The following is an 18,390-nucleotide window of genomic DNA, read 5'->3' as shown; positions in this document are numbered from 1 at the left end:
CTCCAATGCGGGTTGGTAGAATACACATGTGGCATTATTTCAATGAAATTAGACACATGCAGGTTTCCTCACGATGTTTTCCTTCACCGTCAAGCACGAGATGAATTATAAACACAAATTAAGCACATGAAAATTCAGTGGTGCTCGCCCGGGTTTGAACCCACGATCATCGGTTAAGATTCACGCGTTCTAACCACTAGGCCATCTCGGCTTTTTTTTCCTACTAGTAGCACAAACACCTATCACCAAGTAATTGTTTACAACATCACCAATATTTATGATTTGAAGTTGATAATAAAATAGATAATCTGCTAATGATAAGGGTTTAATGTTGTGAATTAACACACTTCAAGACTTACTGCCACTTTTAGTGAGCAAAGTAATTTGACTAATCTGACTAAATACTGTAAGGTCATTGGTTACTAATGGCGTCGAAATGCGATTGACCAATAACTATTCAGATCAAAGTCAAATTTGTTAATATTCGTTCGTATACGATAAGGGTACCATGAATAGCCTTTTACATGTACATGTTCATACTTCTAGTCTATTAGTGATGTCCGACAGACAATGGCCAACTGTGCAGAAGATATCACAGTGCTCAAATGTGTGCACTCTCTATTCCCTCACTTTCATAATCCGATGGATTGGCATCCCATTCTCAACCAACAGAGATCAATTGCAGGACCAATAGCTTTATTTACATTCCAATGTTCAAGTTGCTACTGAGAATTTGTTGACTGATAAATCTAATAACTTTTGATTCGCCTACCAGAGAGTATACATATTGTCAGTATATAATTTTTATCTACAATTTTGTTAATTTGTAGTATCTTGATTTAAAGTATTTATAGTGGTTTCTTTGATATGGTGCTGATGACACATGTGGCATTGATCCAACACATGCAGGTTTTCTAACAATGTGCTGACAATGATTACACATTTAAAAACATTAATCTTTAAAAACTATTTTAGTTTTATGAAAAGTAATTCAATAAAACTTAGTTCTTGTTTAAAAATGAACCATCATTTTGATTACTATACTGATAAACTTGAAAATCTTTAAATATGTATTTTATTTTTTTTATATAATTGGGTAAAATATTTTTAGTCAACTTAGTTCTTAAAACAAAGGTTTTAGTTCATTTTTATTTTGTTTCAGATAAACTATTGCTTTCATTATCATATCATAGATATAAGTTATCTATAAAAGGACAATTGTATTTCTTTGTCCATGTTAATTTTAGATAATTATTTTATTTATCAATTACACTGCATTATATATTTATTTGTCGATCTAAGGCAAGGCATATATTAAAATTAAGAGATAATTATAGCATGTTTAAAATAATTGCTTTAATTGTTAATTAAAAGTTTAAAATATATAAATAAAAATATTATTTTTATTAAAACTGCTTTATAATTTTAATATATTCATATTGTACCGAACAGAATGTTTTATATTTTAAAGAATTGAATAGCATTTAATTGTCATCAATTATTATTCAAAAATATGTAAATATTCCTCAATTATCAACACAGCGTGACATATATTATGTTTTAACTCCAAATTTTGTTAAAAATGTTTTCTGAAACGTAAATACAAAATGCGTAAAAAAACCTTGAAACAAACTGGTTTCTCGCTTGCTAAGCAATACCAATTATCAATAATTACATAGTAAATACTGTATTAAAATTATGAACATGGGTGCTTTATGAGAATTTAAAAAATATATATTAATTATGTTACTTCGTTTAACTTTCGACATATTTACTAGTATAATACAATGTTTAATAACAAAAAAATGAGTAATACTTACGTAAGACACCGTAAATAACAATTCAGATCTATATATCACAGACGAAATCAGATTTTGTATGTGTTGCACACGAATTTATTGCAGCCCCGAAATTTTACGTACAGCACCACACTAAGAATTTTATCGAACTACGCCAATATATTTACACTTGACAACTTTCAATTTAAGTTCATTTTAACAATAATTGATTTAATTTAGAAAGAAACCCGCGAGAATGAAACACCATTTTGAAAGATTAAGGAAAGATCGACTATTCGACAGACCGTCAAGGTTTTTGCAGTTGTCAGCCTTTACGTCATTGCGACATCTTGTTTTTTTTTAATTTTTGCCTTGGACTCATACGGTTTTATCAACGTAAAAGTAGCTTTTTGTTATATGAAATATATAATAATAATCTTTAATAAAATCGTTGTATATAAAAAAAATTGGAATAGTAACTAACTATAAATGTACAATGCTCAAAAATATGTAATAGTTGAAATATTCTTATTCTATTAAATGAAGTACAAAAAGTATTGTTTTAAATTAAATTTAATGTAATTTTCTTAAAATATTTACTTATTATTATAAGGTATTTTAAAAAAGGTAAATTAAAAAATCACAGTACGTTAATAAAAGCCATAACGGATTGTATACATAACCAATAGACATGAGTGTAAAAATAGGAAGTAGCTTATATAGGTTTTTATAGAATTTATAAGAAAATTATCAAAGAGAAATCCACTACACCACATTAAAACAGTCATAAATCCCTGTCATAAAGTCTTTAAAAAATACTTTTAAATTAAAAGTCACGTGTACACTTCGTGTGTGCGCCGTGGAGTACCGGCTTAGAATAGTACTCCCCCAATCTCATCCCGTGGGTGTCGTAAGAGGCGACTGAGGGACGGGGAAAAGGGGGGATGGGCAGCAGCGTCCCCCCTCCCATAAACATCTTACCCCCTACTGCGCTCGCCAACACGCCTGCCCAGCGCGGCGAGTATGGGCAAACCCCTCCCTTAATGGCAGATGCGCCCAAAAAAAGGCCCCCAGTTACCGGCAAGCCCGCTAGGCCCGACCAAGGTAGCGGTCGCGGTATCGGCAGGGCAGGGGGTGCTAAGAATCACCGGTTCACGGCAGGCTACCGTATAAAACGACTGAAAATGGCAACGTATAATGGACGCTCGATGAGGCTGGACCATCACCTCGCCGAATTAGAAGTAGAGTTAAGTCATATAAACTGGCATATACTGGGGTTATCTGAAGTCCGAAGACAGGGGGAGGACACGATAACTCTAGAGTCCGGTAACTTACTCTACTTCCGCGAAGGTGATAACCTCTCCCAGGGTGGTGTCGGTTTTCTTGTCAAAAAGGATCTCATTAGCAGCATTGTGGAAATCAGTAGTGTGTCGAATCGGGTAGCGTACCTTGTCCTAAAACTTTCCGACAGGTACTCCCTGAAGGTTGTACAGGTATATGCGCCAACTTCGACATACTCTGATGATGTGGTCGAAGCGATGTACGAGGACATCGCAAAGGCCCTCAACGACACCTCGAGGGCCCACTACAATGTTGTTATGGGAGACTTTAATGCTAAAGTGGGAGTACAAGATAGCGGTGAATCGAAAGTCGGACCTTACGGCTTGGGCTGCAGAAATCACAGGGGGCAAATGCTGGTAAACTTTCTCGAAGCGCAGGGGCTTTTTTTGATGAATTCTTTCTTTCAAAAGAAGCCTCAGAGGAGGTGGACCTGGCGAAGCCCCGATAACGTGACAAGGAACGAGATAGACTTTATCATTTCGAATAAAAGGCACATATTTAGAGATGTTTCAGTGATCAACAGGTTTAATACCGGAAGTGATCACCGCTTGGTTCGAGGCACTCTAAATATCAACTTAAAAGCCGAAAGATCGAGAATGATGAGGTCTACTCTCCGACCTACCATGCTCCAAGCTGCTCAAGGCTCCGAAAAGTTCCAAATGGAACTTCAAAATCAATTCACCGCGTTGGAAACCATAAGCAGCATTGATGAGAGAACCGAAACGCTGGTCAAAATACTGCAAAACACATCCCGCAAGTGTTTTCCGCCACAGAGAAGAGACAACGCACCAAAACTCTCTGCTGAGACACTCGAGCTCATGAGAAAACGACGAGAACTACCATCGTTTTTGTCAGATAAGGCCTTAAACCGAACAATAAAAACGCTGACGCGACGCGATCTCCGACGCTCCAATACCCGTGCCATCAAGGCTGCGATTGAGCAAAATCGGGGATCGAAAGTGTTCGCTCGCAAGTTTGGGAGGCCGCGTCTGACAAAACTTAAAACTGAAAATGGTGGGGTCGTTACCTCTAGGCCTGAGATTATCGGAGAAGTAGAGAGGTTTTATGGGCAGTTGTTCTCTTCAAGATCGGATAAACCCGTGGGAATCAGTATTGATGACCAGCGCGCCCCTCTTATGCGCCATTACTCCGAGGAGCTCCCGGTCGTTGACCAAGGAGAGATTAGGGCGGCTCTAGAACAGCTTAAAAACAACAAAGCTCCGGGAGATGACGGAATCACAACAGAGTTGCTTAAGGCAGGCGGGACTCCGGTCCTGAAAGAGCTAGCAAGCCTCTTTAATTCCGTCATCCAACATGGCAAGACCCCGGAAACGTGGAGCGGGAGTGAGGTGGTACTGTTTTTCAAGAAAGGTGATAAAACCCTCTTGAAAAACTACAGACCAATCTCCCTCCTGAGTCACGTGTATAAGCTGTTCTCAAGAGTCGTCACGAACCGTCTCGCCAGACGACTTGACGAGTTCCAGCCCCCAGAGCAAGCCGGCTTTCGATCAGGCTACAGCACCGTGGACCACATCCATACTGTTCGGCAGATTGTGCAGAAGACCGAAGAGTACAATCAGCCGCTGTGTATGGCATTTGTGGACTACGAGAAAGCCTTCGACTCCATCGAAACCTGGGCAGTGCTCGACTCATTGCAGAGATGTCATATCGATTGGAGATATATCGAGGTACTGAGATGTCTGTACAACGCCGCTACAATGACTGTCCACATCCAGGACTGTAAGACGAAGGCGATCCAACTGCGCAGAGGGGTGAGACAGGGGGATGTAATATCCCCGAAACTGTTCACCAACGCGTTGGAAGACGTTTTCAAAACGCTGGATTGGACTAGGTATGGAGTCAATGTAAACGGCGAGTACATCTCACACCTTCGATTTGCCGACGATATCGTCATCATAGCAGAGTCGCTGGAACAACTCACCGAAATGCTGCGTAGCCTAGGCGAGTCTTCCCGGTGTGTCGGTCTCGGTATGAACTTGGACAAGACCAAGGTCATGTTCAATAGGCATGTCGTGCCGGGACCGATATACGTCGAGGGAAAACCTCTCGAAGTTGTTAGTGAATATACCTACCTAGGACAGATAATACAAGTCGGTAGGAACAACTTCGAGAAGGAAGCCGATCGAAGAATTCGCTTGGGATGGGCAGCATTTGGCAACCTTCGTCAAGTCCTCAAGTCGTCTATACCGCAATGTTTGAAGACGAAAGTCTTCAACCAATGCGTCTTACCTGCCATGACATACGGTGCCGAAACGTGGACACTAACTGCGGGACTAGTCCACAAATTCAAAGTCGCTCAGCGTGCTATGGAGCGAGCTATGCTCGGAGTATCTTTGAAGGATAAGATCAGAAATGAGATTATCCGGAAAAGAACCGGAGTCACCGACATAGGTTGCAAAATTAGCAGGCTGAAGTGGCAGTGGGCTGGTCACGTATGTCGTAGGACCGATGGCCGTTGGAGCAGACGAGTCCTAGAGTGGAGACCGCGAATCGGCAAGCGCAGCGTAGGGCGCCCTCCAGCCAGGTGGACCGACGACCTTAAGAAGGTGGCGGGCACCAACTGGATGCGGAAGGCGGAGGACAGGGAGCTTTGGCGCACCTTGGGAGAGGCCTATGTTCAGCAGTGGACAACGATTGGCTGTTGATTGATTTTTTGATTGTGTACACTTCCGTTTCATTGCCATCATTGATATTACTAATTCTTCTCCACGATTCATACTCTGGCTTTAATCCATTCTTTCCTAAATAATATGGATATATAGAGCCCGTTGACAGGTAAAATATGCCTTGGTTAGTGACATTGACATTTTCACCCATGACGTTTGTCGATAAAGGAATTGTATAGTAGCATGTGCCGTCTCTCGCTTCTTGAATACTACTACATTTAATACCTACAAATTTCTTCGGATTCCTCATAGCAGATACCCAAAGAAATAATACCCTGAAATGGCTACATGTCGTAGAACAAGGGTATACGGTCAAGTCTGTCGGTTGGAACTCGCCCCCATTTACATAGAAATCAACATGTCCCATCCTAGCACTCATTCCGTATCCATCGATATTTGTGTGTACAACTTGAACGAAGTCCGCATTCGATGCGTCTAGACGTTCTTGAGACGAAAGTGTCCTGAAGCATGGTCCAGACGGTTCCAAGGCCGTTATCCTAGATATATTTTTTCCTGTCATTTGTTGGTAGTTTCTTGCTATGTAGCTGACTGTTTGGCCGCCGAGGCTAAAGCCTAGCAGCTCCGTCTTGGTTGGGTCTAGCCCAGCTCGAGTTAATTCCACTAAGACCTCAGCAACGTGTTTGCCGACAGGACGCATTAGTCGTGATGCTCTGTAATGGTAAAATTAATTAATAAAAAAAATATTAATGGTCCAAGTGTTTAACCACTTGACATCTGAAATCTTCGAGAAGTATTAATATTATATTTATTGATAAAGGATATACCTAAATATACCAATAAAAACGTAAGGGTTAAAAGGTCTCCTTAAAATATTATAATAAAAATTTATGTATTTCTACCCTGATTCTGGGGTATCTCAGTATTCATTGCTGTATATTGTTCGTCGCTGCCTTCATCGGGATTTTTTGAGGTCATCTTTTATCGGAAATACAATAGCTTAATTTTTGTGAAAGTATTTTTTAATTTTATGAATAGTATTAAGAACGAAGCTTTTTATTCGAAGTTTTCAATTTTTAACAGAAGCCCAACTTTTTTGTAATAGAGAAAAGTGTTTTGTCCAAAGCATATAATCATATTATCGCTATGTATAACGAAATTTCTGGTTTTACTAAAACTATAAATGAATTATATTTTTTTTGGAAACTTATGAGATGGCGCTGGTAAATAATCCGTAAAATTTCGAAAGGCTGTTACATTTAATGAATATATAGAATTAGCAAAATTATTGTTTACTATTTAGCAGTTGATATCTCAGTATTGCTTCAGTTTTTGAAAATGTTTGTTATTTCAATTTTTTTTTATAAAAAATTAGCATTCAGTAAACTTAGCGGCTTGTGCCATTTTTTATGTAGGACGGAGCAAACGGGCTGGAAGCTCACCTGATGGAAAGTGACTACCATCGCCCATAACCCCCCCCCCCCCCCACAACAAACAACAACCCCGGAGGGCTTGCAGGTGTGTTGTCGGCCATTAAAGAACGGAAATTGAATAGCACTATTGTATAGAATCTTATTTTAAGAAAAGTTCCCACAGCTGGGCTAAGGCCTCTTCTTGTTTTGAGGATAAGGTTTTGGACCTTATTTCATCACGCTGTTCCAATACTTTTCATCCGACACACGGAGGTTTATACATGATGTTTGGTTTCAACAACGATCAGGAGCATTAGTAACACAAATTAGACACTTAAAAATTTTGAGTTACCTTGCCTGGGTTCAACCCGTAAACTTTTGTTAAGATTAACATTTTCTAAGCACTGGACTCAAACTAAATTCATGTTAGATCATTCCAACTTTTTACGTCGTAAATATGAAATGTGAGATTTTGTAAATCTCTAAATAAACTTTCGCGTATAAATAAAACGTGCGACAGCTGTTGTTTGGCAAACGATGCAAAATGGATTCCAATGCAAATATAATTTGACATACCGACAGACAGGTCCGATATAGTCTTAACTATTTATATAATTTTGCTAATATTTTTATAAATATATAAATAGGATTCACTTCGTATCGCTCGCCTGTGATTTTGGAAGCTGATATGATGATTGAATGCTGATATAGTGATACGCTTACCGTGATACGGAATGTTCTGTAAATACGTATCGATTTAGTCCATTAAATTAAATTCCTATATAAAATTAGTGTATTTTATAAAAATATTTGCTCATGTTTCCTTTTAAGGCTGATTTTTTTTTATATATTCGCCGGGAGGGCTAATGCCTCTACTCCACCTGTTGGTAAGTGGTAGTAGAGTCCAAACGCGACGACGGCCAGTACAGTCGGATGAATGTTCTGCACTAGCCGCCCCCGCCTTGCCGGCCCGCAAGATGCCTCTTCACGCCTCGTTAAATGGTGATATTGGTCAAAATCATAATGGAAACGAAGAAAATCAACGAGGCAGACATCCATAGCTCTATTAAAAGGGGCTCATTTAGGAAATTGCTATTAATCGTGAGTCATGACAAATAGAAAACGAAAAAAAAATAATTGTCAAGCATTTTGTTTTCTGATTTTGAGCTGTACCCAAAAGAATCCGAATATAACGTTTAATTGTTTACGCAGTGCACGCAACGGAAGCTCTTAAAAGAAATACGTTTTCCCCGTTTCAGCAACATTTATTATTGATGCTTTGCTCCTATTGGTTGTAGCTTGATATTATTTATTTATTTATTTATTTATTAAGGTTTACCAACAGTTGTGTAAGCTGAATATAACACTTAATACATAGAATAGCGTAACTACTAAATTATAGGTAAAACTTAATTACAACTATAGAAGAATATCCGTGACAAGAAAATCAAATGTATAATAGAAATATGTAAATCTAAAAAAGTGTCTTAAAAGTTGATGCAAAAACCTTTTTTTATTATAGTGTTCATATGAGGTATAAGAGTTAATTTTTTATTGTATACCACACCGAGGTCGCGAATTTGATTGTTAGCTTCGATAGCTGCTTTTGTGGTGGTAAAAATAACGAAGACTTTGGAAATTGAATACTTGTATTAATGATAAATCATTATAAGAACTGATGTGTGTCGCGCACGCGCGTCGAGACGACAAGTGAGGTTAAGTTGGTAGGCGCGTCCCCGCACCCTGCGATGATAGATAGTGTAGCGCCGCAACATTGATCTATTTCCTTTATTTTATTATTGTTAATGTGGTAATCAAAAGCATTCAAATTTTGTTTCCGCGAGAATTTAATATGTTGGCACTTTTTAGAGTTTAAGTGGATTCCATTGTATTTGCATCATAGTATGAGCCTATTTGATTACTCAATAATTATTATCACAAACTACTTCTAATAGGAAAAAAGAGGTAAAAATGTTAACGATGAGGTAAGAATAAACTAACTGAGTTATTCTTTAAATTCGGCGTCGTCAACAGCTGTTGATTCTCCTATGCAAACTGTGTTTGATATTTTTGTAAATATCATGGTAGGTACATATATAAACTAATATTTTAAGGATACATAAATGTAGATTGCTATAAATAGCATAATTTAAAAAAAAATGCGATAGCTTAACCGCGTACCAATATCCCCGTAACCGCGTACGCGCAAGAGTGTGACAAGTGACTGATGTCTTTGTTTCAATCATCTGTGGATACTCCGAAGTAAAGGCGGACAAATTGAAATGTCCGTTTCTACTGCGGCGTTTTTTAAAATTCGAGTGTAGGTGTATACATTTACGTATTAAATAATTTTAATTACTTAGAAAAAATAAAAAAAAATAATACAGATTCGTAGATAAGGTTATTTTTATAAAAAAAGCATTTTCACAAAAATGCAAATATCCGTATCTACTTTTCTGCCATCGAATTATTTCTTAAATATAACATACAAATAGTAATGCACAGTGGCGAAGCGTTGGTTGTCAATTAAGATCACGTTGTACCCCTTAGCCTCGTACTCGTTAGCGAACATTGCTGATATTGGGAAGCTTGTACTGTCCAAATACCCAATCGCTACTAATACAGTTTTTCTGAAAAAACAAACAATGTGTGTATTTTTTTACATTATTTATAGATCAAAGATAGGGAACTTACAATGCATGTAATGTAAAGCATTGTGTAATTTATATATGTATATAGTATGTTCTAATAATATTAGATACATAGCTATGCTTGTTTGTTTGTTTGAATGCGTTAATCTCAGAATATATCAATTAAAATTGTAAAAAATAGATAACGTTATATAATAACGTTATATTTTTACAATTTACCGTTTATTTCAAAAAGTTAATTATTTAATAGATTTTATACTCGTAAATAAAGCCAAAATATGAATACACGAATGGTTAGCAAATAATATTATATTAAAATCTAAAAAAAAAGCATTAAAGATTACTAAACACCGCTTCAATTCGACTAAGCAATCGTAGTCATTGTTAAAATGTATCTGTTTTAGAAGATATATAATTTACCATCTGTATTTTCCATCACTATATTATTTTAAATATATTTTTCTTGACCATCCACCAGTTCATATAATACTAATAAAGAATACTTGTGCCTATTCTTTTCACAAAAACATAACGTGCCTTTTTTGGACTTGATGACATTTTAGAACGAAAATTCATACGAATTAAGACTATTTTGACAAATATTTTTACCTACGGAAGTCGATCCTTGGATCTGTAGCGATGTTTTTCGCGTCCCAATAATTATAGGTCTTCCTAGTCCGCCCCTTACCCTGGACCACGAAGAAGAGGTACCTCAGCTGACTCCTGGGGATCGTAGCAGGTTTCGTGGATCCTGGACCTGAAAGGAATTTATTGTTTAACGTTACACACGTAAATATGTTTCAAGAGCAGTAGACTTCTATAAGAACAAATTCGAAACTCATTGCAAAACACGATTTTTATATATTTTATATGCGACACCACCAATCGGATTTCAACATTTTCCAAGTGAGTAAGCAGCTTATAGTGATACAATAATTCGATAAGTATCCTTTAAGCGTTATAATTATTACAAATATATATATATAAGAAATAAAAAAGCTAATCTACAGCTATATATTATATGTATCTAAAGCGGATAAAACTGCGAAGCGCAGCTACTTATATGAAAATACTAGTAGTTTGGAAAGGGGTGCAGGTATTAGGTAAAAAGGATTTCCGTCCTTGGGGTTCAAGCTTGTTAAGCTTATTTCATCAAATCTGTTCCAAGCCGTAAAAGCATAACAGACAAACATACTGACAAAGCTAGCAATAGCATTTATAATATTAGTATAAATTTTATACTAAAAGCTCCAAAACGCGCTGCATCGACAGCCGAGATGGCCTAGTCGTAAGAACTCGTCAATCTTAACCGATGATCATGGGTTCAAGCCCGGGTAAGCACTACTGAATTTTCATGTGCTTAATTTGTGATTATAATTCATCTCGTGTTTTGCGCTGAAGGAAAACATCGTGAGAAAAGCTACATGTGTCTAATTTCACTGAAATTCTGCCACGTGTGTATTCCACCAACCTACATTGGGGTAGCGTGATGAAATAAGCTTCATAACCTTCTCCACAAAATGGGAGAGTAGGCCTTAGCCCAGCAGTGAGACATTCACGCTATCACTGTACTGTTCCGTGGTTTTGTAGCTTTATCGCTATTTAAAAAAAAGGATCACCTTAATATTGTAGATCGATGATTAATCGATGTCGCAAAACACATTACACGATCATGTTCTGCGGTGAGTGTGTTCATTACAGAATAGTTCTACAGTTATGAAATATGATATTATATTTGGCAATTACATGCAGTTACTGTTTAACAACATAACGGCATGTGGCTTGTTTTGATTGACGGTTGGTTTATGAGAATTATTTATTACATTGTTTGAAAGTTAAATACTTCGTTTCTATAATTAGGATCCAGTTATTTTAACTTTACTTATGAATTTTATTTAAATCGCATTAAAAATATCTGTTAAATAAAGCATATTACTCAAAACAAGATAAATGATAAAAAAGCGTGGAGTTAGTGTGTTTATTTCCAATCAGGATATGCATAAATTTGATTGTATTTGATGGACTCCGTAATCAAAAGAGTAAATACAGAGTTTATTGTCGGTACTTTTTCGTAGAATCTACATACCGAACTGGTGGTAGGGTTTCATTTAAATCAACACTGTAACATGATTCAAAAGCTTTTTTAATCTATTTTTTTAGAAGTTTGGTCACATATATATTTTTTATAGAACAGTTAGGCGGCCGAGCATATAGCTGATGGTACGTGGTCACCATCGCCCATAGACATTGGCATTGTAAGAAATGTTAACCATTGCTTACATCGCCAACGCGCCACCAACTTTGGGAACTAAGATGTACGTCCCTTGTGTCTGTAATTGCTCAGGCTCACTCACTATTCAAACCGGAATAAAAAATACCAGGTACTGCTGATTTGCGGTAGAAAATCTGATAAGTGGGTGGTACCTACCCAGATGAGCTTGTTCAAATCCCTACCACCAGTAAACATATACAACATACAAAAAAATAAGCTATATAATCGAGTGTCTGCGGTTAAAGTCTATTATTACAAGCTTGTACAAAACTCTTGCTTTTTCGGATTCCGGAAAGGCAAGAATACTGCTCCAGACCCCTGTATTTAGGAGGCTTAAATTGTTATTAAAAAAGTTCAGTCACATTCAGATATTATTTGAATGTCATCCTCAACTACGTTGGATTGCATGCAGGAAACTGAGAGGACTTTCCCGCTACCCCTCCCCCTTATAAGCCCATTTGAATAAAGAATTACTTGATAGCTTGATTGACCATATAGTATATTCTTATGGAAGGAGTGCAGATTTCATATTTGATGTAATTTGCTACTAGCTCGTTATTATAATATCGTTATTAATAATACAGCATCCAGCTTACCTACTTATTTATTTCTAAGGTCAACTTCGCTGTCAATCAAAAGGGCATTGATTTCCGAACGAATATTCAGATCTCGACCAATGATGTCAAGTTTATTTATCTTAACTCGTATATTCGTTATCAGTTATACCAAAACTTAAGTGACGATTTTGTGTTGTTTTAATGATATTTTTTTAATCATTTCTCTTGAAATGTTTGCTGAAAATATAATGTTTATTTATTTATATAAATATATTAATATAAATGCAACGTTGCCTTAAAATGCAAATCGTTTTAATTATATCTTACTTTAAAAGGAAATAAACCCAGTGAAAAAGTATTTATGTAATTTTGAATTCTCTGGTAATTTAATTATTGGATTTAAAACAATGTTTTTAATTAATTAAAATATACTAGTAAATGTTATTTTTAAACTTTTTTTAAAGTAAAAAATTATATAAAAGTATTGTGTTCATTATGCTAATGTGCCTCGCGAATAAAAGCTTTGTTTGGTTATTTTTTTCGCAAACAGGATGTAAAAAATAAATCGCTTACCAACATAAAATTATCTATTTATTATTATTAACAAAACCCGGCAGATGCTATTTTGCCTGTATATGCGGTAATCGGTTGAATGTATAGAATTTTATGCGCCATCTAATCTCGAGTTACAACAAAGTGGATGATATAAGAATGAATTATAATGAATTAACATAATTATCTGTTTAAAAAACAAAACTAACTTCAAATAAAATTCGAAACAATAAAAAAATTCATCCCCTATTTTTTAACGTCATGGGGATATTATTCTTCAAATTCAAAACAAAATACAACCGAATTGAGAACGTCTATATTTTTTTAAGTTGATTTAAAAAATAGATATAAATGCCGACTACTAACTTTTATGGGGATTAGTGAAACAGTGTTCAAGTCTTTTAATCTATTAAAAAAAACGTCAATAGCGCTATGGTTTACCGGTCTCTTAGAGGTGTCAAAATTGCAGGCTCGGTGCTGACCCCTATTGTGCTATTATCGTTCCCACTCCTAACACAAAGCTTTATGTTCAATTGGAGGGGAAATAGGAATATTATTACGTTGATATAATTCTTTATTTTTAAAAAATCAAAGAGGTACTATTTTCTTCTAATATATATTTTTTTTTTTTATAGAATAGGAAAGCGGACGAGCATATGGGCCACCCGATGGTAAGTGGTCACCAACGCTCTTAGACATTGACATTGTAAGAAATGTCAACCATCGCTTACATATCCAATGCGCCACCAACCTTGGGAACTAAGATTTTATGTCCCTTGTGCCTGTAATTACACTGGCTCACTCACCCTTCAAACCGGAACACAACAATATCAAGTATTGCTGTTTTGCGGTAGAATATCTGATGAGTGGGTGGTACCTACCCAGACGAGCTTGCACAAAGCCCTACCTCCAGTAGGGCTATGTAAAGTGGGCTAATATGTAAAGTGGACGAATGAGTGACTGTCTATAATGTTTATGTCGTAACACATATAACTCTATTAATAATAATGTCCTGCAGACCGATTTCGGCCACGGCGGCCAATCTCAAAAGAGATTAGTTGACTACGCAGGAGATATTATAGTGCACAAGGGTATGTGCGCAAGCACAGGTGCACTCTCTATTGTGTGGCATTGAACGTAAATAATAATACAAATACTTTGCATAGGAGTATGATTAAAAATGAATTAGAAGCTTGCAACAGAAAAATGCAAACGCTACGGAGATCAGCTGTTTGTTGGACTAATATCAATAAACAGTTCACAAGATCGGTGTCATTAAATAATGTTGAGGAGAATACAACTGATAACCTTAAGACATGGCAGGAAATCCCCGCACCGTCGTCCCTATTAATAATATCTATAATGCGGCGCAAGTCAGTAAAACCAGCAATGATTTTTTACTATAAACAATAAAAAACACTTTTTTTTACTAAATGCGTCTTGCGAGCTCACACATAACAGCGTTGCGTATATAACTAGCCACCAATTACCGTTTCACCCGCTTTAAATTAAGACAAAACGTGACAAGCGCGTATTTCAAGTTATTTTAATTAGTAAAGTATATTGTATATAGATTAAAGAACGAAGTTATTCTGCAGGCAAATTGACCTTCCGCAACCGACGTTGCCGTGTGAACTACAAACAAAAGTATTCGTTGGTACGGGAAAACTTTTTATGGATTTTATTGATTGAGAGAAATCTCTTTAAGCAAATTCCTTTAACATATGTGTTTGCTATCAATTTTATTATTTACTTTTGAGATTTATGTTATTTGATGACATTTCAGCTATCTGTTTGGAGTTGTATTGTGAAATAATGATAACAGACCTTTTTTATGTTATACTCATAGTATGCGGACGGGCAAATGAACCTGATTGTAAGTGGTCACTGTCGCCCATAGACATTGGCAAAATCTTAACCATTCCTTACATCGCCAATAATCCACAACCTTGGGACCTAAGATGTTATGTGCCTGTAGTTACAACTTACAGTGATAAGCTACTTTGATTCATGAATATAATTTTTATGATTGCCTCGATGGTCTGGTGGCTAGATGTAAGACCACAGATCCAGAGTTCAAATCCCAGGTCGGGCCAGTAAAAAGTTATTGGGTTTTTCCGTCAAATTCTCAGTGGCAGCCCGGAGTCTGGTAGTTGGAAGTGTGTACACCCACGTGCCGGAAAGCACGTTAAGCCGTTTGTCCTGCGCCTGAACTCTCTCCGGTCTTTTCTGATTGCTGTCCCATCGGATTATGAAAGTCAGGAAATAGTGTGTGCACCTGTGTTTGCGCACACACTTGTGCACTATAATATGTCATGAGCAGTTAGCTACTCTCTCTTGAGATTGGTTGCTGTAGCCGAAATCGGTGGTCCGGAGGACATTATTATTTTTTATAATTATTAAGACATATACATATACTTATGGTATACTGGAAATTTGGATGAAAAAATAATTCGGAAGTATAAATTTATCCAATAGTCTCGTTGCAAGTGTTTTCTTATTAAGAAGACACACCAAGGCACGTACACAATATTGTTATACATTAGATATATATAATTATCGTAAAATAATCCGCGACAGTTACGGCTAGTTTCAATATTTTTGAATTACGAAATAAGTGGACGAGCAAACGCAATGTAATAACAGTTACACCAAGAATGGTGTAAGTCTTGCCTCCATGGAGTATTTACTATTTAAACTGACATAATGACAAACACGCGATATGTAATTTTATACTAGTTAACATATTTCATGGACTGAGATACTGGACGTAATTAAAAAGAAAACAACGCTATACGATCTAATATTTATATTGTACATTTTATGAGATGTTCATGATATAAAATATTATAAAATTTATGTTTTAAAAAATTGATTTTAATAATATACTATTTGTTGTATTTCAATTAATTCATCTCTGATAGAATACGTTGTAAAGAGTATTCATGCGGATTACATGCTTCAAATTAGAACGGAATTTTTACTTGCAGGTATTCGTTTATCTCACAGAAAAAAAATTTAATTAGTATGATTGCTTTGTACGGTTTGATTTATCTTATTAAAGTGTTGTAACTCTGTCCAAAAGTAAATTAAAAAATATGCTTATTTATGCAATTAAAAAAAAAATAAAAAAAAAGTTTTATGTTATAAAATTTGATTTTTGTTATTAAGTTGAAAAAAAAGTATCAACTATTTTTTTAGTCATGTTTATACCTAATATTAAGAATTATTTTTTCTCTATTAATATTTTCGTAAAAAAAAAAACAATTAAGTAGTAAAATAAAGTTAGCACATACATACTGCCAAAAATCCCCTTGGATAACCTTCTTCGCTCCTAGGATCAACACATTCTACAGAAAACAATAAAAACACATGGACGCATAAAACAAACACACGCACAAACATTTTCTAGCGAAATCAAATGTTACACAAAAGCGAATATTATAATGTTAACAAATATGTTTTATATTGACAATCTATATGACGAATTACGTATTGAATGAGTCTTAATTTCTTCCAATATCGTAAAACAGTGACGGCTACGTTCGTGGACATTTTTCAAAATCAAGGCACGTACGAGGGCTTTGACCTTCAACGTAAGCCATTGGCAAGAAAAATGATATCTGTCATTTTATTTTTTTAAATTCAACTTTGCAACGACCACTTGGTTTAACAGACAGTTGTTAACTAACACAATTTAAAAAGCAAAGTATGTCTTTAGTATTATGTCGTGTTTCTTAACTAAATAATGTAATAGATTGACGATAAACCTATCTAAGAAAGTATCTTGTTATAAAAATGTTAAGATTATTTTCATGATGGTAAAACTCGTAAACATGATTTAGAATGTCGTATGACAAAACAAAGCTATTGTTGTTGTCTTATTATGTATTCTGTTAAAGAGATTCTTTTTTATTTCGTATTCGGGCATGACTTATTATTAAAATTTATTATTGATTACGTATAAAGTTATTCAAAGTATTTGCGACGAAGGTAAATTAAAAAAAAAACAATAGTTAAGTCTAAAATACATTTTTAGTAGATATTTCAATGTTTAGGTGAAAGTTTAAGTTATAAATATATTATTTGTATTTATTTTTATTTTAAGCTATTTTTATTGTTTAATAAGAAACGAACAGATTATAGTTTTATTTTTTAATATATTCCCAATTAACATCAAGGGGCACTGGTCCTTGGCAATCCTTACATGGCACTTTGGTCTTGCATATACCACCCTTACAACTATATTCCCCTTTTCTAGGGTATTCAGGGGGGGTGTCAATGGTGTGCCAAGGTTTATGTAGTTTATTCAGCATAGCCAGTTCCTTGGCTAAGTAGGTCTTCTCTTTTGGAGCTGCGTCAAGAATCTGCAGACTATGTACAAGGAGGATGAATATGCACTGAAAAAAAGGGATTTATTTTTATAAAAATAATAATAATTATAATAGGAATATTCATTTGAAAATACAATAAATCCTTATTGCCGGAAATTTGAAAATGTAAAATGCTATTCATAAATAGACAAAGATTATTAAACAGATAACTGTTTAATAATCTCAAATCAAATCACTTGATGCATACTCGTATATCAATAATTAAAATTGAATATTGCAGTCTCCAAGTTAAATTTTAGTTCTCAGTGGATGTGTCACGTTGATTTTAACCGAATATTGTTGAATCCGGGCCAGCATCCCTGAGTTATCGCGTGTTTAATTTGTTTTTATAATTCATCGCGTGGTCCGGGTTGAAGTAAAACATTGTGAGTAAGCTGTGAGTAAACTGTGAGCACGTATAAGATAAAAACCCAATAATTTTTGACTATCAATTATAGGAAAATACGGCTTATAAATAAATTTGTTTTTATACAATATCATTTCTAAGTCGAACTTATTTGCAACAGTTACTGTAATTAAAATCATAATCCAGGGCATAATAACAAATTATCAACGACTGGTTAAATTAAAAAAAAAAACAAATTCCTTATCAGCTAACTACCAATTAAATCTGCCAAACGCTGATAATATAACACGCAATAACGTATTATTAAAAATTCAAATTAATTATTAAAAAATACTCACCAAAACATACATATTGATGATATCTTTTATAAAATTAAAACCTATACTATAAATATTTCTTTCTTCACGTAATGGATAAAAAGATACTAATTAACAATGCCAAG

General features: G+C 35.3%; 2 protein-coding genes across 6 annotated transcripts in view; both read right to left on the bottom strand.

Annotated features, from left to right (window-relative positions):
• LOC126777028 (oxysterol-binding protein-related protein 6-like) overlaps positions 1–2,058 on the bottom strand; it is a 55,089-nt gene extending 53,031 nt beyond the window's left edge. For all 5 annotated transcript variants that reach the window (XM_050499862.1, XM_050499863.1, XM_050499866.1 and 2 more), the window contains exon 1: positions 1,821–2,058. The gene's annotated coding sequence lies outside the window, so the exon portion shown is untranslated. The remainder of the gene's footprint in view (positions 1–1,820) is intronic.
• On the bottom strand, positions 820–16,613 carry LOC126777313 (lipase member H-B-like). The gene is made up of 5 exons (XM_050500317.1): positions 16,505–16,613; positions 10,437–10,584; positions 9,666–9,806; positions 5,773–6,477; positions 820–925 (listed from the first exon to the last, which is right to left on the bottom strand). Exons 1-5 carry the CDS (start codon positions 16,611–16,613, stop codon positions 820–822), a joined length of 1,209 nt encoding a protein of 402 aa, XP_050356274.1.
• Between the last annotated feature and the right edge of the window lie 1,777 nt (positions 16,614–18,390).

This window comes from Nymphalis io, chromosome 22 (assembly GCF_905147045.1).
Source record: "Nymphalis io chromosome 22, ilAglIoxx1.1, whole genome shotgun sequence".
NCBI lineage: Eukaryota > Metazoa > Arthropoda > Insecta > Lepidoptera > Nymphalidae > Nymphalis > Nymphalis io.
The sequence above is the reverse complement of the archived record's forward strand: the minus strand, read 5'-3'. Positions and strand labels throughout refer to the sequence as shown.